This window comes from Thunnus maccoyii, chromosome 2 (genome assembly GCF_910596095.1).
Source record: "Thunnus maccoyii chromosome 2, fThuMac1.1, whole genome shotgun sequence".
Classification (NCBI taxonomy): Eukaryota; Metazoa; Chordata; class Actinopteri; order Scombriformes; family Scombridae; genus Thunnus; species Thunnus maccoyii.
In genome coordinates this window covers 29,437,684-29,461,272 of record NC_056534.1, presented here as the reverse complement: position 1 = coordinate 29,461,272, position 23,589 = coordinate 29,437,684, and the positions used below count along the sequence as shown (strand labels likewise).

Sequence of the window (23,589 nt, the reverse complement as noted above, 5' to 3'; positions counted from 1 at the left end):
GGAAATGCTGTGTTCTTTATGAGTATTTAAAACCTTTCCAGTTCTGTATTTCTTTCATAAAACCTGGTGTAATAAAACTGAAATTCTAGAGGTTTAAGGTGCTGACAATAAGCCGCAACATCTCCAATTCAAATCCAACCCCGGGCCCTTGTTGCATGTCATTCCCTTCATTTCCTGTAAGCTGTCTCTAGTTAATGCAAAAAAAAATCCCCCAAAAATACTTTAAGAAAATCCTGTTCTCCTCAGGCAGGGAAGTTGGATGCCCACCTGGTTCTGGAGCAGCTGAGGTGTAACGGTGTGTTGGAGGGGATTCGAATCTGCCGACAAGGATTCCCCAACCGAATCGTCTTCCAGGAGTTCCGCCAGCGGTGAGTGGGATCAGATGGGACTCATTAACTTCTACAGTGCTACTAGATGTGTCATGTATTCAAATCCAGTTTATTATATTTCTGTAAACCTCTCTCACTATATTAAATGTGACATCTCTCTATCTCCTCTCAGTTATGAGATCCTGGCTGCAAACGCTATCCCCAAAGGTTTCATGGATGGCAAACAAGCCTGCTGCCTCATGGTAAACTCATTGTAAATCAATTAAAGATGACATTCAGTTCAGTCACAGCTTTTTTTGTGGGCATGGATTTAATCTCACCCTTTCTGAGCCATCAACACCTCGTCTTTCTAACTGATCTCCTGTCTGTGCAGATCAAGCATCTGGACTTGGACCCAAACCTGTACAGGATCGGACAGAGTAAGATCTTTTTCCGCACAGGAGTTTTGGCACAGCTGGAAGAGGAGAGAGACTTGAAGATCACTGTGATCATCATCGCTTTCCAGGCCCAGGCTAGAGGCTTCCTGGCCAGAAAGTATGAACATACAATATCTCACACATAATTCACCCTCTTATAAGTTGTGCAGTTTGTGCTCACAAATTCAAATATCTCTTCTTACAGACAGTATTTTGACCTTTTATGATTTAACTGTAAAGGGAGGCTTTTATGAACCTTTTGTATTTTTTTCTCAGTTGCTGTTTATTGAAAAATTGCACCTTTTTATTATATTATGCATGATATATTGGTTTCAATGTATTTTTAAAGGGCATTCGCCAAGAGGCAACAGCAACTCACAGCCATGAAAGTGATCCAGAGGAACTGTGCTGCCTACCTCAAACTTAGGAACTGGCAGTGGTGGAGGCTCTTCACAAAGGTCAACTAATCAGTCTACATATTAATGCAACAATATCATAATACAACCTTGTATTTAAGGCTCTGTTCATATTTTAGTACAGTCTTAGAATTAATTCTTCATGTTGGAACCATTTTAGAAATGAAGAACCTTACATTGCCTTTACCATATTTTAAAAATGTGATGTTGGCCATCCTCCTGATCAACAGGTCAAGCCTCTACTGCAAGTGACCCGTCAGGAGGAGGAGATGAGTCTGAAGGAAGAAGAGCTGCTGAAATGCAAAGAAGTTGCCTCAAAGTTTGAGTCTGAGCTGAAGGAGATCACCTTGAAACACACATCGGTAAAGGATGAATGACACTAACACGTTCTTAAACTTTCTTTTGCTTTCAATTAATGTCACAGCTGCCATCAGAGACTGTTTTGGGATGCCCATTTCAGTTGGTTGTGTTAAATCCAGGAGTAACAGCAACCCTACAGTTATAGTGGTCTACAAGGGATCTACTGATGATGAAGCTAACCCCAATCTTTTCCTGTCTGTCTTCTCCAGATTTTGGAGGAGAGGAACGCACTGCAGGAACAGCTCCAGGCAGAGACTGAGCTGTATGCTGAGGCTGAGGAGATGAGGGTGCGTCTGGCGGCTAAGAAGCAGGAGTTGGAGGAGATCCTCCACGAGATGGAGGCAAGACTGGATGAAGAGGAAGAACGTTCTCAATCACTGCTGTTGGAGAAAAAGAAGATGCAACAGCAGATGCAGGTCTAAATATCAGTTTAGTTGTTTATTGTTGTGTTTATAGTTGCTGTTATTTTGTTTAAGAGTTACTGACAATCTAACAATGTAATGTAGAAATGGCAAAAACTGAGGGTACAATTTTTCATGTAGGAATTGGAAGAGCATTTGGAAGAGGAGGAAGATGCCCGTCAGAAGCTGCAGCTAGAGAAGGTTACCTGCGAGGGGAAGATCAAAAAGCTTGAGGATGACATCCTGGTGATGGAGGACCAGAACAACAAGCTGCTGAAGGTAAGTGACAATAAACAGTGTTGATCAGAGAGGCTTATTGGTGAATAACTTACCAAGAGAGATGAAAAAAAGTCACAAATACATGACCTACTTTGTGGTGTTTTGTAGGAGAGGAAGCTGATGGAGGAGAGGATTGCAGACTACAGTACCAACCTGGCTGAGGAAGAAGAGAAGTCAAAGAACCTTACCAAGCTCAAAAATAAACATGAGTCCATGATCTCTGAGCTGGAAGGTAATCATCTTTTATTTTTCATGTCCCATGACCATTTTGATTTCCTACACCAAAATATAAAGAGGGCAATATTCTGCCCAGTTTGAAAAAAGTTTGATTTATGCTAACGGGGTGCTGTCCTTACAGTCCGCTTGAAGAAGGAAGAAAAGAGTCGACAGGAGCTGGACAAGGCTAAGCGTAAATTGGAGGCAGAGTCGAATGACCTACAAGAGCAGATAGCTGACCTGCAAGCCCAAATCGCTGACCTCAAAGCACAGCTCGCAAAGAAGGAGGAAGAGTTACAGAATGCCCTGGCCAGGTAAAATCTGGTTTCAACTCTGGTTTTTATGAATTATTTAGAGTATTTTTATTTATCTTCAATACACCCAAATTCACAAAGAGCCACACCTCCTATATACAACTACATCAACATGTGTCAGTATCCTCAAAGTATTCTTCTGCCTTTCAGGTTAGAAGATGAGACAGCTCAGAAGAACAACGCTCTAAAAAAGATCAGAGAGCTGGAGGGACACATTTCTGACCTGCAAGAGGACCTGGACTCTGAGCGGGCGGCCAGGAACAAGGCAGAGAAGATCAAACGTGACCTTGGGGAGGAGCTGGAGGCTCTCAAGTCTGAGCTTGAGGACACCCTGGACACCACTGCCACCCAGCAGGAACTAAGGTCAGACATATTACACTGAAATATACAAATATACAAGGTATTAACCAAGTAATCCTTACAATGCTTATTTAAGATAGAGGTGTAAGACTTTTCATGTTTGTCCAGTAAACATCTGGATAATCCATCCATCTGTTCTGCAGAGCCAAACGTGAACAGGAGGTGAACCTACTGAAGAGAGCCATTGAAGACGAAAACCGAACCCATGAGTCCCAGATACAGGAGATGAGACAGAAACACACCCAGGCTGTGGAGGAGCTCACAGAGCAGCTGGAGCAGTCCAAGCGAGTAGGGCTACATCATTTCATACAGTGCTACAAAATACTCATTTAGCTTGTTTATTTAAGTTGACACTGTTTCTGAAAAAAAAAAAACTCATTGATCTATTATTGTCTCTCCTCCGCCCAGGTGAAGTCAAACCTGGAGAAGGCCAAACAGGCTCTGGAGAAGGAGACTTCCGAATTAACCATAGAGGTGCGCTCACTGACCCAAGCCAAACAAGACGGAGAGAACAAAAGGAAGAAGTTGGAGAGTCAGGTGGCAGATCTTCAGTCGCGCTTCACTGACAGCGAGAAGCAGAAGACTGAACTGGGAGAACGATGCTCCAAGATCACAGTAAATTACAATTTTATCAATACTGTGCGCATTAAGCAAAAAGTGAGAAAATGAAAATGAATTTTTCAAAAACACCATCTTTATCTTCATACAGGTTGAACTGGAGAGTGTCACAAACCTACTGAATGAAGCAGAGGGCAAGAACATCAAACTGAGCAAAGATGTCTCCAGTCTCAGTTCCCAACTGCAAGACTCACAGGTAACCTGGGCTTTAAAGATAACTTTTTACAGCTAAACCAATGCATGTTATAATCCTAATTACCAGTCAACATGTAAGCTTTCCTGTGCCAATGAAATATTCTGACCTTTGACCTGATGTGCTGCTACAGGAGCTATTGGCTGAGGAGACGCGTCAGAAGCTGCAGTTCTCTACGAAGCTGCGGCAAGCAGAGGATGACAAGAACAGCTTACAGGAGCAGCTTGAAGAGGAGATGGAGGCCAAGAGGAATGTGGAGAGACACGTGTCCACCCTCAACATCCAGGTCAGACTTGGGGTCTCTAAATGTAAATTGAAGTCGGAGGTGGAATGATAAAGAGAATATGAAGAAAAGTTAGTAAAATGAGTCTTACTGTGGGTGATATGATGAGTGGGAGATCTTAAAAAGTGAATCTTGACTTTGGAACATAAACAACTGAAAAGAAGCAACCTGAAAACAAATATTTTGCTTTTGCTTTTTATAGTCAGCGTCTTAACACAGTCTTTATCCGTCTAAAGCTGTCAGATTCAAAGAAAAAGCTGGACGAAATGACAGCGAACATTGAGCTGCTGGAGGAAGGCAAGAAACGTCTGCAGAGAGATTTGGAGGCAGCCAACACCCAGTTTGAAGAGAAGGCCTCAGCATATGACAAGATGGAGAAGACCAAAAACCGCCTGCAGCAGGAGCTGGAGGACACGCTGATGGATCTGGACAACCAGAGGCAAATTGTATCAAACCTGGAGAAGAAGCAGAAAAAGTTTGACCAGGTCAGCTGAAGTTTTTTCACTGCAGACTACTTACTCACTGCATCCATCATTTTTAAAAGTGTTGGTAGCAACAATTAGACATGAAAACCTATAAAGAACTGACTTATTGCTACCCAAAAAGGATTCAAATGCACCACTGCTTACATTACTTTGGCATTTCACCACAAAATGTTTGTTCAAGACCATCACAAACCATTTATCTGTGATTAATTGATCTGTTTTCCTCTAGATGCTGGCTGAGGAGAAGAGTATCTCCAACAAATATGCAGATGAGAGAGACCGTGCTGAAGCCGAGGCCAGAGAGAAGGAGACAAAGGCTCTGTCCCTGGCAAGGGCTCTCGAGGAGGCCCAAGATTCCAGAGAGGAGCTGGAGAGAGCCAACAAGGCCCTGAGGATGGAGATGGAGGACCTGATCAGCTCCAAGGATGACGTGGGAAAAAATGTTAGTGTCAGAACTTGTTTCATTGTTTCATTCAAAATGCCACTGAATGTGTCACAATTTAATCTATTAAGCATTTTCTTTATGCTATTTAGACCAAAATGTGGCTGTTAATTTGACAATATATTGATGGCAGGTCCATGAGCTGGAGAAGTCCAAGCGTGGCCTGGAGGCCCAGGTGGAAGAGATGAAGACCCAGTTGGAGGAGCTGGAGGACGAGCTGCAGGCAGCTGAGGATGCCAAGCTGCGCCTGGAGGTCAACATGCAGGCTCTGAAGGCCCAGTTCGAGAGGGACCTCCAGGGACGCGATGAAATGGGAGAGGAGAAGAAGAGACAGCTTGTCAAGCAGGTAAAAAGCCATGAAGACGTTTATATTCTCTCACCAGAAGAAAAAGATCTGATCATCAATGTTGCACCAGCTGCCTCAGTAATCTAAGCGTTTATGCACACTAATCGCAGGTTCGTGAGCTGGAGACAGAGTTGGAGGATGAACGTAAGCAGAGGGCCATGGCAGCAGCAGCCAAGAAGAAGATGGAGACAGACATGAAAGATCTGGAGGGACAGATTGAGACGGCCAATAAGGGGCGAGAGGAGGCCATCAAGCAGCTCCGCAAGATCCAGGTGAGAATGGAGTCGAATAAATGTAGATTACATACATCAAAATACTGTACAGACAGTTTTACAGTTTTATTATAACTGATTTGAAATGCACCTTTATGTACTGTAGTCAGAAATATCAGATAATCTCAGAACCCTTTTTTTATATTTCTATGTTGCTGACATGTTTTTTTTCTGTTTTTTGTTTTCTTTTTTTTGGCTGTTACAACATACAGTATGTGTGACAAAATCAAATTATTTTTTCATCAGCTGCTTTCTCTGCCATTTTTGCTGACTTGAAATGTCACAACTCTGAATACAGTCGATATTTAACTACAATTTAACTACTGGTATTTATGACACCTGATGTTTCTGGGGATCAGAATGAATAAAATGCATTCTGATCACATGGTCATTAATCTACTTTGAAAACAACTCAATGGACAAAAATGGTAGCTTTTTAATTCAGCTATTTATAATTTTTGGCAAATTCCACATACATAAAATGAAATGGACCAATAGAAAACCAAACCAGTCTTTTTCTAAATGATATTGAGCTCTATTAAAACTCTTTAGTTAAGCTGCAAAATGAAAAAGCAACAAAGACCCAAACAATTTTTAAAACATATAAATTATTGACTAATATTAATCTGTACCCCTTTATTTATTTTCCCCCTCCTCTTATGTATTATTTAGTTTTAGTTTTATTGAAAGTAAAAAGTTTCTTGCACAATCCTTTAAAATTGAATTGTATGTTATAATTGAATTCCCTGGTACTTTGTTTCCTCTTTTTCTTCTTCATACTTGTTTATATGTTACTGTTTTTTGAATTCTACTGTTTTCAATATGTTCGAGAGAGAAAAAAATGCATTCTGATGCCAATTTTCTCATCTCTATGTCTGTCTCTATTTCTCTTTCTCCACCAGGCTCAGATGAAGGACTACCAGAGGGAGTTGGAAGATGCCCGCGCTGCCCGAGAGGACGTGCTGGCTACCGCAAAGGAGAGTGAGAAGAAGGCCAAGAGCCTGGAGGCTGAGCTCATGCAGCTGCAGGAGGTAACGCTGTTGATTCCTAACAAGGCAGCGAATTGTTTGAGAGCAGCAGCTTGAAGTAATGGATTCATCTCTAATATGTTTCTAGGATCTGGCTGCAGCCGAGAGGGCAAGGAAGCAAGCAGAGGCTGAAAGAGATGAACTGTCTGATGAGCTGGCGAGTAACTCCTCTGGAAAGTGCGTGCAGATTTCACTCTTACTTCTTTGTCTGTGAAATGACTGTGGTGAACAAAACAATATTTTATTTCTGCGGTGCTACTTGTGTGCAGGTCAGCCTTGGCTGATGAGAAGCGTCGCCTGGAAGCTAAGATCTCCCAGCTAGAGGAGGAACTAGAGGAGGAGCAGAGCAACATAGAGATCGTCAACGACAGGCTGAGGAAGAGCACACAGCAGGTGACAAGACCATAGCAGCTAGACCTCATACCTCTTTCCTCCGCGGTCTCCTCCGTTTCATGTTAACAGCGTGCGTTCCCTCTGCAGGTGGATCAGCTGACCAACGAGCTGCAGACGGAGCGCACCACCTCCCAGAAGAACGAGAGCGCTCGGCAGCAGATGGAGCGCCAGAACAAGGAGCTGAAGTCCAAGCTCCAGGAGATGGAGAACCAGGTCAAGTCCAAGTTCAAGTCCTCCATCACCTCCTTGGAGGCTAAAGTGGCACAGCTGGAGGAGCAGCTGGAACAAGAGAGCAGGTCGGGCTGAAATTAAAAAAATAAAGTTAAAGTGGCTGGAAAGAATGTGGTGGTTTTATGTGATCATGGTTCACTTTCCAGCTCCATTGTTATTGTTTTGGTCTCCATTTCTCACCAGTTTTTTTAAAAATTACACCAGTATTCTCTCTGAACTCTTCTGTTTTTTCTCAGGGAGAAGCAGGCAAATGCCAAGAGTATGCGCCAGAAGGACAAGAAGCTCAAGGACCTGATCATGCAAGTGGAGGATGAAAGGAAACAAGGAGAGCAGTACAAAGATCAGGTGCGAACACTTAACACAACTATGCACAAACACAACATGTTTCTGTGCACATTTGGGGCCATTGTGCAAGGATGGTTTGTTCTAATCTTGCATATCTTGTTCACCCAACAGGCAGAAAAGGCGAGCAGTCGCATGAAGCAGCTGAAGCGGCAGTTGGAAGAGTCGGAGGAGGAGTCTCAGCGGGCTACAGCCGCCCGCAGGAAGCTGCAGCGGGAGCTGGATGAAGCCACCGAGGCCAACGATGCCATGAGTCGTGAGGTCAACTCTCTCAAGAGCAAACTCAGGTAGCAAAAAGGGCCAAAGAATCTCTCTCTATATGTATGTGTCCCTTTCTTTCCTCTCAGGCAGGTGGAGTATTTATTAATCCTGTGAATCTACAACACTGCACAAAAAATTGGAAAAGGAAACATAGTAGAAGGGTAAATAGTATCTTAAGGAGGCATACAGAATGTGTATATGTGAAGTAAGGACACTTGAATAAAAAGTGCATCTTTTCACACAAAACAAAATTCAAATTACACTTTGTCTTCACTTTTCTTTAAACATCTCATCTACAGTCCTCTTTAGAAGGTTGTCAGCAAACATTTAAAGCAGAAAGATTAAATAGTTTATTAATATAATTCTGAGCACAAGCAAAACAATCGTGTCCATCTCTATTCCAGAAGCAACCCTGAACCCAAGGAGTAACGCAGCAGGTACCTCTGCGCCTGAAAGTTACCCCATCACCATTTCTTATTAACATGCCATAACCTTTCATTACCCGTGCACTCTTAATTCTATCATCTCTTCATTGAGCCTAACTGAGAGAAATATGGCTCATTAGCTACCAGTGATTACAATTTTTTTTATTTTTAATGTATAGCAAGTGACTTTAAGTAGCACTATTCAGTTTCCATGGTGGCCATATTTTTCTCAGTGCTTGGTTTAATTGCCATAAACCGAACTCATTTTTCCTGAGCCAGGAGTTAAATGAGTTAACAAAGATAACCAGCGTGCATTACTTGTAACCTAAGCACAACCTGTACATTCTGCGTTTCATTGATTTCCCACTCATAGTGTGAAACACCCGAGTGGTTTTCAAACAAACCTTAACCAGCTCAGAAACTGTCACACAACCGCTTCTCTCACCATGGTTGTGTTTTTTTTGTGTTTGTATCTGTGTTTGTGTCTCTGTGGCATTATAGGCGTGGAAATGAGCCCTCCTTTGGCAGCGCATCTCGGCGTATGGGTGGAGGCCGAAGAGTAGTCGACGATGCCTCGGAGGAGGAGGTAGACTCCCAAACCGACTTCAATGGAACCAAGGCCGCGGAGTAAGGGACGTCAAATAACCAGATATCAGAATTACCTACCAGGGCAGGTCTGCCACTTAAAACAGAGAATAACGTCAAAGCCTGTTATGCTATCTAGTTCTTCCACATCACATCATTTCAAATAGTGTACTGATCTATCTTCTTGTTTCAGAGCACATTTTCTTGACACAAAACAATCAGAAGGACTTGATATCAACTAGGGAAGTTGTTTCAGTGGCTCTACTGATGTGTGATGTGCTGTTCCTTTTATTATTTTTTTTTATTTACACTGTTTTGTACTGCACTGAATGACTGATACTTCCTTATGCAAGGTTTTGTACACAAAAACAGGTGCCTCTAATTACCACACTAACCTGCCAGCAAAGCCTCGGGTCTCCACAATATGCCACCTTTTGACTGAAAGCAGAGACATCCTGTAAATCTACAGATCTGTAACTGTTACCAGCGACTGTCGTCCTGTTGCCTGTGACTGCTGTTAATGTTTCAAAGCAGCACTGAGGTGGTTGTCAGACTGGAAATGTAGATGATTCTATATCCAGTCTGTCTCCAATCAGTGCTGCCGTTTGTATCCCAATGAACAAATATTTAGCAAATAAACATTTTCTAAAGTCACCGTTTTATATGATTCGCACCTTTCTTGTGCCCAGATATGTTTAGTCCAGTAATGACAGAATGTTGGAGGTCAGAGAAAGTTTATAAAATCACATTTATAAAATTATGAGCCAGATTTCTATGTTGGGCACTTACATCTTCATTTTTCACTTTGCCCAGATTTACTGTACATGTTTAAAAGCCCCTGATCACCCTAAACCAATTCGCATTTGATAATGTTATATGTAATCAACTGATGTTTACATGACACAATTTGTATCTATTAATTGTTGAACCACCTGCACAAGAAATAAAGATCTTTAAAAAAAAAAAAAAAAGTTGTGACTTTCTCCCTTTTAATGTTTCCATCTTGGTCAGTGACTTCAAAGATTGACCTGAATCATCACAACAGAACATTATTCTCATCTGTTTGGTTCAATAGAAAAACAACTGCAAACCAACAGGATAAAAGTTGGGTATAGTACCTCAGGCACATACAGTTATAAGTCCATACACAGAAGCAGTTGCAGAGATGCTGCACACAACAGCCAGTACACAGTGGTCATGGGTTACAATTTACAGTCAGCACGTTAGTTCAAGGAAGGTGAAACAGCAAAGAGGGGGCAGGAACTCTCATATGTATGAACCACATACCTGTAGGCTACAGTGCAGCGTACAGTGACGACTGCTTAATAAAGATGAGATTTAGATATGTTCTGTAATATCTGCTTCATGAGCTGCTGGATGGCAGTAGTGACAACTCTAACCAGAAAATTCTCAGGGTAAACGTCACATTAAAAGGGTTAATCATTCTATTTCCCCATTCACAATCTCTCTTACTAAAAGGCAGGAAACAGGGGTATTCAATATAGGCTCTATATAGCTACACAAATATACTATGAACTGTGCTTATCTTTGACCTGTTAAAATCTATTATTGCTTGGTATTTTTCCGGCCCGCCCACCATACAACTCATCTCTCAGACATATGAGAGACTTATTTCTATACATTCAGTAGTGCACGTGTGCCGCTCTAAATTCCAGTCAACTAAAATCAGTAAGAAAATGAAATCTTTGTAACACGTGATCATAAATCTGCAGCAAGACAAATGAAAATCGCCAAGGCAGAAAACCTGTTCCTATTCCTCACACTAATAAGCGTTGCCTACCAGAACATAATTAAAGTCTGCGAAAACAAGTCTGTGCAATGGCAGGAAGGAGGTAATAAAAAATGGAGCTTAGTCAAATTCAATTAAAAAAAAAGACTAATGTGTGAGACTTCTTAAGCCCGACTGAAGGAACGTGTCATCCCCCATTTCTATGAAGCCTGGCAGCATGAGGAACAGATGACCCATTTCTGTATTTTAAATAACACAACAAAGCAAGGCCTACAAACTGAAGAGGTAAAAACATGGATGAAGGCAGCGATGGCTAAAATACTAAACACCAACTCCTTTTCATGGAAGCAACTAATTCATTATCAACTTGAAATTTTTGTAGCAGGGGAGAATATTGAGTCTCTTCTAGAAAAAAATATATGGGGGCTCGTCTTTTTTAGCCAACAATATCTAGCTAACTGCTAGTTAATAGCTAAGCTAGTAACTTACAAGTTAATTGACAACAATATTAATTAGTCCTATATTACTTAAGCCCATACTTCAATGCATAAAGAACAAAAACAGAAATGAAAAATATCATTAACACCAGGCGCTGCAAGAATAAGGCTAGGAGACTCATTAAGGATCCCAACCGCCTAGATAACAGTCTTTTTCTGCCTGCTGTGGTCGGGAGGAGGGTACACCAGGCCAGCACTGAGAGGCTCAGGAAGAGCTTCTACCCTCAGGCCATTAGGACCCTAATGTCCCGTCCCCCCCCACACACAAACAGAAAGAAAACAACCTAATGATTTACTTTTACAATTGATATAATTGATCTATCATTCATTTATCACAGCTTTGGTTTAAACTTGGTCATAAACCTTTTTATAAATAACACCCCAGGTTCTTGGTCCCTATGCCAGGGTCTCTTCCAGTGCCTGTAAATAATTTAACTGGTTCTTATCTGGGTTCCTACGTCATTATCAATAGACAAGTGCAACAAGATTTGTTTTATGGGAGTGGCAATGTTATCACAGCGTTGTTGTGCTCGATCCATCACAGCAAACAGCAAAGCAAATCAGTAGACACAGAAGGATTTGTTTGGATGCTACTCACCACACTGTCAGACATACAGTATTAGATTAAGTGTAAGCAGTAGGTTCTGCTTTCCTTGATTTTACACAAGCTGTAATGCTGCTTGCTATGATATGGTGATGCTAGCCTGAGGCAGCAGAAGTCCATGTGTTGTTTATGTGGGGCATGGAGCAAGGACAAGGTGGCGACAACGGAAGACAGCTCAGTTCAAAAAAGTCCCATTGCTGCAGTTTATTAAGGAGGGAGGTGGAGAGGGAGTCGGGTGAGGTTATGGAAGGAAGGAGGGAGGTGGCTCGCCCTTTTTTCTCTCATAGCAGGATCTTGACTCCTCCCTGTGGAGACTGGGTGCCCTGGGAGAGCCCTCTCGGAGGAGCTGGTCCAAACTCTAACCGCTTCACTAAACTGCAAGAAAAGATGTCGCACGTATACTCATGAGCAAATCTTAAATTTAAAAAAAGTCAAATTACTTCTTATTCCCAATATTTGTTGACTTATACATATATAATATAAAAACAAAATGACAATGGCATCAGGTTTAGTGACTGAAGTCACAGTCTGCCATTTATTAGTATGCAGATTTTGTAAGATTACGTCATGAAATCAATAATATCCACCTTGATGCCGGATGATGTAAACATGCCTTAATTTACATATTTGAAAGGAAAATGTCTTCAAATTAATTTTTTTATAACACCCTGGTTCTTATTTTCATAATTGTATCCATTCTGACTGTAGGTCATTTTAGACTTTGCACTTGTCACCTCCATTGTAAAGATTAGGAAACACTGACACCAGCAAAGCAAGTATAGACCCAGGTTGGAAAATGACCAGAACTGTGTTTTATTATAAGCCACAACATTAAAGCTTATCATAATAACACATAAGCTTGTACCAGTTCAGGTATAAAATACAAGTTAGATAATCCTAAACCAGAAAAACAGAGTTCTGTGAAATTATTGAGTTTTTCCAGTGATTCCACTTCAGACTGTGCTGCTGTAGTTTTCCTCACCTGTCGTACTGAGGAGGCGGGCTCATACTGGTAGCTTGGACCTCAGGGGCTCCTTCTAAAGCAGAAGGACTACCAGGGCCAGCCGGAAGTGCCGGTCTGCTGACAGATGTGTCGTACACAAAGTCTCGACATGATGCCAATTTGGTCTCCAGATTCTGACGGAGATATAAAAAAAACGAATCAGCTCATAGCTGCAAAATACAAACTTGTAGTGATACTAACATACTTCAGTAAAGCATCTCTTACTCCAACTTTTCTCAGCAGCTCCCCCACGATGTTTAGTGCAGATATTCTAGCAGACGTAGTGAGGGGAGTCCCTGTTAGACCATCACCTAAAACAAAACGCATATGAGCAGGTGAACACAAAGTATGTTCACACAAACTTTGTATATTCACATATCAGTACAGTTATTATTGTAATCAACAAAGTCTTTCTATTCACCTCGTCGGATGCTGGAAGCAGGGGGCGTGACAAATGAGCTAATAGGTTTGGAGGGTGTGACGGGGATGGTTGGGTTACTAGCTGTGGACAGATCTGATCGATCTGTGTCTTTGCCCAGGCTGCTGGAGGGCCGTCTTTCCTTCTGGCGTACAGCTAGCTCCTGACGAAGGTCTGCCACAAACAGGGGAAACAGATAAGGTAAATTACTTAAGATTCAAAAGCATTTTCATTCTACATTTCATAGAGTATGGAAATGAAATAACATAGACTTGAAAGTACCGTACAATACGTAATCACGAAGATATGATATCAGTGATGTCATATCTGCTTTGTGGCAATGCTCAAAGGATATTTTTAAATTCAATCTGTACTAAAATCTGCATTTCTACAGAACAATGATACATAAAGGCCCTAAACCACAAAGTAGGGCTCATCAACAGAGATCCAACTGATGCATCGCCTTAAGTTACAACTGAACACACCACAAAGTCTACAGCGAATGATCCATCACAGTTAATGTCACTATGATGAATTACCACACTTAAGCTTCACATTTCTCCAAGTTGACTTTTATACCACAATGACATTAATGTAAAACAGTGGCTGTCTGGAAGGAGGAAACAATGCAATTCAAGAAAGATAAGTATAGTTGATTAGTAGAAAATGAGCTTAACCATGTAAAAACACTGCTACAGTCCATTAAATCTTTCTAATGAGGCATAACAGTACAAATATATACGAGAATGCAACAATACAGAAAAACAGATACCAGCTACCAGATATTAGGATAGACAGGAAGAATATACAGGCCAGGACATAACACAGACACAGGATTTGTTGAATTAACCCAGCTATCAAAATTCACAGAGTCAGTCATAAGTGCCAGTTTGTAGAGAAATCAGCTGTTCTTGTAAACAGTGAGAAGCCACAGTGTGTGTACATTTGTGTGTGTACCTCTGGCTTCGTCTTTGAGCCTCTGAACTGACTCAAGCAGGTTCTCTTTCTCATCCAGCTCACTTTCTAGAAAGGCATTCCTCTCAATGACGTGGTTCATGCGCTGCTCAAAGTCCTCCAGAGACATGATGGTAGCCCTGAAACAGGGAGAAGGGGACGGAAGGGGCATTTAAAGTTAACAACACTGGATCATTATGGAAAATGGCTTAGCATGCTAAAGCTTTTCTCTGTTTGTAGGATGTGCATCGAGGTCAGGGTTAGCCACATGCAAACTGCTAAAATTGCTGATGAAAGCCCTCTGTGAGATAATGGCCTAAGACCTCTTAAGACACTGACCTTTTTGTCCTCTCTAGGTCATCATTGGACTGTTCAAGCTCTCTGATGTATTTCTGTAGATGATCTCTGACTGCTCGGGTCTCTGCTAGATCTTCCTCCATGGTCGAGATGTGCCTCAAAGCATCAGAATGCTGGGACTCGTATTTCTCCTGCAAAGAACACACTGACTTCAAATGAACTGATATTAGCAATTCAAGCTTTGATGTGTCATTACAGTAAACGCAGCTGCATGCATATTTTAATAACAAGGTCCGTGTGGTTTTGTGGACGTTCACCGAGACAAAGATCTTTTTGGATGTCCTTTCTCTGCCTCCTTGTCCCCAACAACCTTAACGCAACCAGGGGTTTTTAGCACATCCTGCATCCACTTCCTCCATTAATGTTCCCTTCCCCATGGACCACTGAGTAAAAATAGCAGTCAGCTGCTTTATAGCTTGGCAGCAATTTAAGCAATTTTCTTAGTGGCAGTAGCAAAGAAGATATGCTGAATTTGGGTTGCATCAGCAACAGCTGTGCGTGTGTCTGTTCGACTGAGAGAAGGTAAAATCTTCTTCATGTCACTAACTGGAACAGGGGGTTTTGTCCAGCTCTGTAGGGGTCAAGAGAACGATATAAAGATCAACGTGCTCTACCTTTATGTTGTCCAGTTCCATGCGGAGTCGGTTGTTGTCTAAAAGCAGCTCTTTGTTCCGGCCCTCACACTGCTTCAGCTCAGTTTCCAGTTCTGCCTCATAGTCTCGACTCATCTGCTGAAACTCCTGCAGCTCCTCTTGTGCCTCATCAGCCCTGATGATAACACAATGTTAACCACCAAAATAACTCACTCACCATGCTGTATGATGTGTATAGCTATAGTACATCATCTTAGCTATTATAGAATCTGTTAGGAGCCGTGTTAGTCGTAGGTTACTGTCTAATAATGTTACCTTTGCTGGTGTCTCTCTGCCTGCTCCTTCCAGAAGCCCAGCTCCTCTTCTAAGGACGCAAACTTCTGTGTTGATGGCTCTACCATGTCTGCTGCTCTGAGTCAGGATGACGGGAGTGGGAGACCAATCTATTATGTAAAATAATAGAGCTTTTGACGTTGTCCTAGTCTGCAATAAGAGAGTTCCTAACCATTCAAACCACAAAACTGTTACCTTTAGCGAATGCTAACTAGCTCATGATAATAAACACTGCCGTGCATTTTGTTACTGTATACTAAGGCTGAGCTATGCAATAACCACAGATGTATGTTTTGCATTTACTCTTAGCATGTAAAGACGGGAAGTGAAAACATTTGCTACTATTAGAAGCTAAAAGTGTTGGAAAGTGCATCTACTGTGAGCTATGATTTTAAGCTAAGCTAATACAGCTAGCTAGCTAAGCGAGTTACCGTAGCTAACTGTAGACTGTATAATTATCCCAACCCAATCAAAACGACAAACCAAACAGACTCACCTGCATACAAGTGAATGATTAAAACATACGTGGGGGATATATTTCAACGTCAGGCTAAATGTTCCGGATTTGTGCAACAAATGAATGTGACTTGCACAAACTAATCTCTCATTACGTTAGTTCGCTTCTCGACTCTGCAACCAAATACAAACCAAGCTTCGATTCTGGGACGCCATTGGTCAACACAGATGACGACAGAGAAATATTATCCAATCATATCATTCAAGGAACTTGTAGCCGCGGAGGGCGGAGCCCTGTAACAGTCCAAAGCAAAATAGTCCCATCTCTGTTGTTCTTGACAAACATGTGGTATCTGGTGGCTCCACCCAGGTTTTTACGTATACTTGAGGAAGTTAAAACTAAAGCTTTGTTTCTGACACTGACAGACAGGTGCTGATTAAATTAAGTCTAATTTTGTAGTGGTGTTTCATACTCCACAAAGCTCATATTGGAAACACCAATCCAATCTAATCCCACCACAAAGTAAAGCCCCAGGGCTGTAATTACAGGTTGTAGTTATTGCAGCGCTATTCCTTGTATTGCATTATTGTACCAGTGTTTTTATTTCTCAGGTCACATAAGTATTCCTAAATTAAACGTGTATTAGGTTTCATTTAATGATTTCGATTGTTGATATTAGGTTGGTAATTTCCTTATAAATCACTTCAGTTTCTTTTTTTCTTTTGCCTTTGATTTTTTTCAGTCCTCACCCCCATGCAAGGTTTATGGAGAAAAATATTCACTATATGGTTATTATGTGATACTGATCATGAGGATGTGAAGTATTATCATATTTCTATTCAAATTCAAAGGTTGGTAATGAAGGACCCCACAATGCAATAATAGAGAATAACATTCTTTAATTGTATAAGGACCCATGACGGCCTAAGATGCCTTACTCCTGACAGTAATTGATTGAAGTATTTTATTTCCCCCAAACAATATTCATTCATATTTCATGTAAAATACAGAGCCGCCATCAGTCCATTGGTTTGGACAATTTAGGTCTTGTGTTACTTTCAACATGCACATAGTACATAAAGAATCACATGCTTTACAGTTCAACTTCCACAGTCCAGACTGAGCTGCTCCAGCGGTTCTTATAATACCTAACAAGTCATATTTATATTATGCTTACTTTGAATGGACAAACTTTCGTCAATCACAACACCTTTCTACACTCAACTAAATACATCTAATCTCATTCTTCAGAAAGTTAAGGGCAGGAAATAGGCTGTCGCACCTGGAAAATTAATATGCAGCTTTCAGCACCAGGAACATGGCTTACATTACAAATAAAGATTGGAAGGCATTTCAGATCCTGAGAAAAGTAGCATGTACTATAGAAAAAATAGAAACATAGAAATTTCCTTTCAGAAATAAAATACAAGGTCTGCAGTGAGCAGCAGGTCGCCTCAGACCTGAGGAACTTGTACTTGAAGTTATAAAGCATTCACTTGTTTAAAAAATGACATCTGAGAGATGAAACGTCTATTGGCCGAACTACAGACTGTGTGAATGAGTATAGACCTCCTCTATTTTTGATATAGACTACGCTCCACCAACACCAGTTCAGACAAAAGTAAGTGCACAGGTTTTGCTTCCTTCTGTTCCATCTCAGCAGGTTTTATCCTCATCAGGACAACCGTACAGTAAAAAGACAGAGAGATCTAGGAGAAAACAAAACAAGTTCATGGTTAAATCTACCATGTAATCAATTCACGTCACTGAAATTAAACAACCTCCATAATAAAATATTGTCCCTTACCTGAGAGGAGTTATACTTCAGCCTTATTAGTTTCTTTGGCTTTCTTGCGTGAGCACGTCCTCTTGCTGTCCAAGACATCTGTCTTCACCTGTCCCAGAGTTCGCAGCAGGCACATGGTGTCGAACCCCTCATCACCAGCCTCTTGCAACAACTCCAGCACCTATTAATAAGTCATGTTACTTCTTTTTCTGAGCATAAATTAAACATCTCTTTGTAATTAACACATTTTTACAACCACATTGGAGCTACAGCATCTGTGTTGGGACCCACCTGAAGGCATTTAAATGATTTGAGTTCGCTCAGGTTCTCCTGCAGGAACAGCAGATAGATACTGAGGTCATTGTAGAAGGGCGTGACCACACCCAAAGCACCAAAGCCCGGCAGCATCTCATACGGCCGGAGGAAGCTGGAGCTTTGGCGTGCCGGTCCAAGAGCAGTGTACACCACCAACGGAGTGAGAAGCATATACACCCCCAGGTTGATGTAGCTGAGCAGCCTGAAGACACCCACGGCCACAAGCTTACACTGGACAGCAGACGGCACCATGCTGTCGTTCTTTAGCACTCCTGTGCGCATGTCGCAGGGAAACTCATCGGTGAGCGAGGCCAGTCGGATGTAGTAGCCCAGGTAGAGGCAGGCCAGCAGGAGAATGAGCAGAGTCAGGCCGCGGCATACCAGGTACTTTACCACGAGAGAGTGAGAGAAGCGCTTGGTCTTCAGATACTGCTCCACTAATGGGTATTTGAAGCAGCTCTCGGTCAGGTCCAGAGCACTGTGACAGAAAAAGCCAGATGGACACTCAGCAGGAAGTGAAATGAGCTCAGTTTTTTGAAATGCAAATACCATATGTCCTATGTAAAAATAAAAGAAGTACATCACAATAACAGGACTATCTGAAGAAAAGAAATTAGCTAGAAATGAGCAGGCGTTACTAGACATCCTTAGTTTTACAACATTTTTAAAGTTTTCTTACTTCCTCATGACCAAAACATTCCCCTAAGCTTAATTTAAGCCTGTTTCATTCTATTAAAATCAGCCTTTAGCTACGTCTCACATGGCAAACACTTGAAAACGTCCCATCCAAGACTCTTCACAACCAGTCTGATATCATTTGTGACTACAAACAAAACAGATATGCACATTTCATGAAATTCCTATGAGACTTTTCTAAAAATAATGCAAGTTAAAGGACCTCTTGTGTAGAATTTTTACTAAATTATAGTATCTTTCAATTGATTCTGATGGCATTAAGTTTTGTAGAAAAATTAGACAATCCTTGTGAAAGTTGGGAGGAGACAAAAAAGGGTGGCAGTGTCTATTGCTGTCTGCCACAGTTTTCTTTCTGATATCCCCTAGGGGGCATCAAAGACATAAGAGTTAGAGTCCTAGATGGTGGCTTTAAACTATAAATTTAAGCCTCTTTTATACAGAGAAACCACATTATAGTTGTAAAGAGGATCCCCCTTTGCTTTTTAACACTGAACCACATAAAGCTAGCATAAGGCTGCCTCCATGTGTGCTTTACATAGCATGCCAGCGTTCCAGATTCAGAGGCGTGACGTGCAACACAACAGCATCAGCTCCCTGTCCCGCCATGCCGGCTGTCCCTTTTACACACAGTCGATCCGGCTCTGTGACTAGCTCCGTAGCTGGCTTATTGATGGTGCAACTCTGCCTCCCCCGTTCCATGTCTGTATCTTTTATACAGAACAGCGAGGCAGATTAAAGGCGCAGTATTCCCGCCTTGAACAGGCTGTGTAAAAGTGGCTTTAAATTAAAGCAAGTTTTTTCTTGTCTAAGAATGAGTAGAATTGGTGGCAGGTAATTACACAGTGTTTACCTCTGGGTGTCCTCAGGTGCATCCTTGCTATCTAAGGCTGCCAGATTCTTTGCCAGTCTGATGGCACGATTGTAAAAGCGGTCAAGCTCCTCCATGATGAAGTTGAGGTCAGAGGAGAGATGTGGAGCGGCAGTGAAACGCCAGAACAGGGCAGGGATGTACATGAGGATGGCGAGCAAGAGCAGGATGTATGGAAAGAACTGAAGGAATCACAGAGAGCAGGAAAACAGAAAACCACATTAATATAATATAATAATAATAATATTAAACCTTAGTACTATGTAGTACCATATCATGCAAGAAATCTCTTATTCATAGGACACAGAAAATCTAGGGAAAATAAAGATGCCTGTACCTTGTGAAGCCATAGTGGTGAACTGTCAGTTTGTTGCTGTACTGCTGCCCAACAAAAGGAGTCCGCGTACGCTGCCTGTCTCCAGGAGAAGTTAGTGGGAGCAAAGCAGCTGATCTGGGTACCTGGATGAGGAAAATGAAGAGGCATTTTTGAAGATTCAGCAGAGAGAAAAAATAAAACTACAACAATTGTCAGCCCTCCATCTTCTTCATTCTTTTCTTAATTATGCTTTCAGTATACTTTGTGTCAGTAATTATGGCATCCCCTTTTATGGTGGGGGTACAATAGGAAGTTCAGTCAGGCATGTACAATTCACATAGATGACCCAGTTAGTTAACAGACAGTAGCTAAGCTTTTGGCAGCATAGGGGCCGTCATATTAAAATTACAAACTGGTGTTTTAAACAAACAAACTGAGACAATCCTCACAGCAGAATTCTCATTTTCTGTTTTTTTCATATATGACATGTAGTCCAGCAAGTATTCGTTTTAGTAGAAGTTTTGATCAATTATAGTATCTGATATTGTAGTGCTATTTACATAAAAGAAGTAAACTTTTCTTTGTGGTTGGTGCATGTGGCAATGGGGCTTTCACGTAATGGTAATTCTGTAAACTGCCCCTTATTAAAATATCCAACATGAAATGCTCAATTATTTGATTACAGCTATAATCACTTTTATTATGTAAGGTACCATTTTAAAAAAATGAAAATGAAAACTGCTGTGTTTTACAGAGTACAACCCATTACGAGTCGTAATACGATTACAGATCATCATTTTAAAAAAGTATTGGGTTGTTTTAATGCTGCCTTAAAAGACAGTAAGAACAACTAGCCGTCAACACTCAGACCATGGTTTGGTTAACTTGCATTGTTTTCTATGAGATGGATATGATTGGATCTGCACTGAAATCTGAATTCTGATATCCTGTCTGATTTACGAAACTTAATTAGCAGCGTCCCATTTTGTAGAAAAGGCCTTTTTCACGGAAGACATTTTCACATGTGACAATAAGAAATGCACATAAGTAAAAACTAAAAATGAATGATTGGTTTCAAAGTTCTGCTGTTGTTAAAGCTGGCTCACTGTCACGCTGTGATGGTTTAATGGGACAAATAGATAGAGCAGAGCCATCAATAAAGTTATTAGTAACAACTGTGACCAGTTAAAATGTGTGCTTTGAAAAATGCCAACTGTATTGTGTTAAACTCAGAGGTGTTTCTAGTATTCAGTCAATCGTCATTGATATATTACATATATTCTATATATGGTATTGCACACAGTGAATGTACATTCAGAAAAAAGGCATTTGGTATTACAACAGACTGAATCCTACCACTATCACACTGTCATGGCTTACAGGGACACTTGAAGAGAGCAGAGCCATCGTTAATGTTATTAGTAACGCCTGTGCTTCTCATACTGAGACAAGTCAAAATGTCTGTTGTGAAAAAGGCCTGCCCACATCTATGTTGCCACACACATTCCTTTAGATTTAGAGAAAAACAACATGGATTTTGGCTATAACAGGGACGGAATCACTTTATTAGTATTTTATGATCAACATAGTTGTCCCTGGTCATTTCCACTCTGTCCTAGCAGCACAATAAAAGTTCTCTCAAGGCTCTGCAGTGAACTGTCCTGTCTGTGAGTATATGGCAGGACTGACAGTAATGGGCTTTTAAGATGAGAACAACAACAGAATGTTGCAAGATGTTGCACACTTTGCAGATCACCCTCTGTTTATCTACGTGAGCTTGACAGTAATGTCCATATGGCCCCAGCTTATCTATTAAGGATGACTGTACATGTAGAAGAGTGTGTCAGAATAGCTGCCAGCAGCAGCAGTGCAAGCAGGGTGGAAAAATTAACACAACTGACTAGTGAATGTCCAGATTTTACCAGCCACTCAATAGATTATCATTGTTTGTTTTTGGCTGGTGAGTGAAGCAAATCTACCAGCGACTTGCATATTTTACCAGCATTTGACTGATGATAATTTTGTCCTCTGTGTGCATGTATCTCTCTGTCTGGGCGTGAGATAAGGAGAAGGGTGGAAACATAAACCACACCTTCGGTATTCACACCTCTTTATTTCTGGCCATTTACTGAATGTAAATCCACTTCATGCATGACTATAAGCATATCAAATATCTTAATCCACGGCTGTACAGCTATAATGTGCTCTTTTAATAGAAACAACGATTGTTATGGTGTAGCAGAGGGAAGGAGAGCGTCAAAATGACAAAATGACAAGAGAAGAAGATTTCATAGACTCAGATGATGAAGGCTACACTTCAGAGGATGCTTACAAATTCTCACCAACTCACCAACAGACACCTCTTGGGCAAACGCGAGTGAGATGAGAAACAGAGGCAACCCCACCGCCAGAAACGTGACTATTTTGTCCACCGCCAGCTCCAGACGCACGCCTTTGTACTTCCCCTCCGTGGGGTCCTTCAACAAAAAGTCGGAAAAAACGTATTCGGTGGCTACGTGGGCAATCGCCATGACGGACGGGAACAAAAAGCCGGTGTTGTCTAAATTGATAGAAGAGTCTCAGTCTCTTTTCAATTGAGGCGAGTGAGTTTTAAATGAATGAGAGACCTCCTGGCCTGCAGAGGAGAAATGTGAATAATGTGTAAAACACGGAGCTGTTATTGTTCACCCATCTCCATTCTCAGCTGGGACTGATGGTTGAACCTGCTGTCTGTCCCGTTACTGTACCACTCACCGCAGGCAACAGGGGGGAGCCGGTGTTGCCGCCTGCCAGCCGGTAGGAGGCGCTGCTACACCTCTGTCCACTATTGTAGTCAATAATATTTTATTTAAAGTGAACTGTCACCATTTAGGTAGGTGTACTGGTCTACGTTTACATGTTTTATGTTTTTTTCCTCATTCATTTTAGTAATTGTTGGAGAGAAAAAAAGATGATGTAAGTAGGATGTCTTAATTACCATAATAAATAAAAGTAGCAATACCACTATGTAAAATACCATATATGTATGATGGAACAGAATAAAACCTGCTTGAAAATACAGACGTGTCCATTTGCATAGCATTAGGGAAAACCTGACAGCAAAGCAGCAAATCAATCATTTATAAGGAAATACATGAATGAGCTTAATAATGATATGGCAAGTGAGAGAATTTTCTTTCGCTTGGAAATTTTCTTGCCAACTATAAAATGAAAGTTGAATGTACCAAATGTGGTCAGTGTATATCACAATCAGAATCATCTTTATTGACCAAGTATGTTTACACATACAAGGAATTTGACTCTGGTTTAGTGGCTATCAATGTAGTTACACAAAATAACAAGACAACAATTTTCAGAATCAGAAATATAACACAAGGAATGACTATAAACAGGTGTAACCGTTTCTGTGAACTGTAAACTGGATACAAATAGTGCAAAGAAGTGAAGAGTGCAAGTGAAGAGTGCTGAGATAAACATTACATGGTGATAAAAAATACGTTACTTTATATACATATGGTAGGTGGTTATGTACAGTATATACAGCCTTTTCAGATACAGTAGTGAGTGAAATGTATTGCACATTTTGTATTATATACACAGAGATCCACAATCCTTAAAGTCAATCATTAAAAACCTAAAAAATAAGT

At 41.1% G+C, this 23,589-nt stretch overlaps 3 protein-coding genes across 7 annotated transcripts in view; 1 reads left to right on the top strand and 2 right to left on the bottom strand.

The window, feature by feature from the left end:
- The window catches only part of myh11a (myosin, heavy chain 11a, smooth muscle), a 29,778-nt gene extending 20,160 nt beyond the window's left edge, over nt 1–9,618 (top strand). For 2 of the 3 annotated variants that reach the window (XM_042396168.1, XM_042396161.1), the window contains 25 exons: nt 247–368; nt 502–571; nt 703–863; nt 1,095–1,203; nt 1,392–1,523; nt 1,731–1,937; nt 2,064–2,201; nt 2,310–2,433; nt 2,560–2,731; nt 2,882–3,094; nt 3,235–3,379; nt 3,500–3,706; nt 3,801–3,905; nt 4,036–4,188; nt 4,422–4,670; nt 4,900–5,112; nt 5,246–5,458; nt 5,569–5,730; nt 6,633–6,761; nt 6,847–6,935; nt 7,028–7,151; nt 7,239–7,447; nt 7,619–7,727; nt 7,839–8,011; nt 8,912–9,618. In XM_042396168.1, the coding sequence (XP_042252102.1) occupies nt 247–368; nt 502–571; nt 703–863; nt 1,095–1,203; nt 1,392–1,523; nt 1,731–1,937; nt 2,064–2,201; nt 2,310–2,433; nt 2,560–2,731; nt 2,882–3,094; nt 3,235–3,379; nt 3,500–3,706; nt 3,801–3,905; nt 4,036–4,188; nt 4,422–4,670; nt 4,900–5,112; nt 5,246–5,458; nt 5,569–5,730; nt 6,633–6,761; nt 6,847–6,935; nt 7,028–7,151; nt 7,239–7,447; nt 7,619–7,727; nt 7,839–8,011; nt 8,912–9,041 (3,858 nt within the window). In that variant the 3' untranslated portion in view covers nt 9,042–9,618. Of the gene's footprint in view, nt 1–246; nt 369–501; nt 572–702; nt 864–1,094; nt 1,204–1,391; nt 1,524–1,730; nt 1,938–2,063; nt 2,202–2,309; nt 2,434–2,559; nt 2,732–2,881; nt 3,095–3,234; nt 3,380–3,499; nt 3,707–3,800; nt 3,906–4,035; nt 4,189–4,421; nt 4,671–4,899; nt 5,113–5,245; nt 5,459–5,568; nt 5,731–6,632; nt 6,762–6,846; nt 6,936–7,027; nt 7,152–7,238; nt 7,448–7,618; nt 7,728–7,838; nt 8,012–8,389; nt 8,423–8,911 lie in introns of all 3 variants that reach the window. The other variant, XM_042396175.1, reaches the window with a different exon arrangement.
- A 344-nt stretch (nt 9,619–9,962) lies between these two features.
- Nucleotides 9,963–16,179, bottom strand: LOC121886241 (nuclear distribution protein nudE homolog 1-B-like). 3 transcript variants are annotated; one of them, XM_042396208.1, is made up of 9 exons: nt 16,001–16,179; nt 15,487–15,582; nt 15,193–15,346; nt 14,561–14,709; nt 14,225–14,361; nt 13,271–13,441; nt 13,075–13,160; nt 12,829–12,983; nt 9,963–12,221 (listed from the first exon to the last, which is right to left on the bottom strand). In XM_042396208.1, the coding sequence occupies exons 2-9, from the start codon at nt 15,570–15,572 to the stop codon at nt 12,128–12,130; spliced, it is 1,032 nt and encodes a 343-aa protein (XP_042252142.1). In that variant the 5' UTR covers nt 15,573–15,582; nt 16,001–16,179; the 3' UTR covers nt 9,963–12,127. The 3 variants fall into 3 exon arrangements, with proteins under 3 accessions (XP_042252142.1, XP_042252150.1, XP_042252135.1); XM_042396216.1 differs by having other exon boundaries at nt 15,487–15,577; XM_042396201.1 differs by having other exon boundaries at nt 15,487–15,614; nt 16,001–16,178.
- A 672-nt stretch (nt 16,180–16,851) lies between these two features.
- LOC121886235 (pannexin-1-like) lies at nt 16,852–22,751 on the bottom strand. Its single transcript, XM_042396188.1, has 6 exons — nt 22,293–22,751; nt 19,964–20,085; nt 19,609–19,808; nt 18,039–18,540; nt 17,769–17,928; nt 16,852–17,670 (listed from the first exon to the last, which is right to left on the bottom strand). Exons 1-5 carry the CDS (start codon nt 22,471–22,473, stop codon nt 17,779–17,781), a joined length of 1,155 nt encoding a protein of 384 aa, XP_042252122.1. The 5' UTR covers nt 22,474–22,751; the 3' UTR covers nt 16,852–17,670; nt 17,769–17,778.
- Nucleotides 22,752–23,589: the final 838 nt, after the last annotated feature.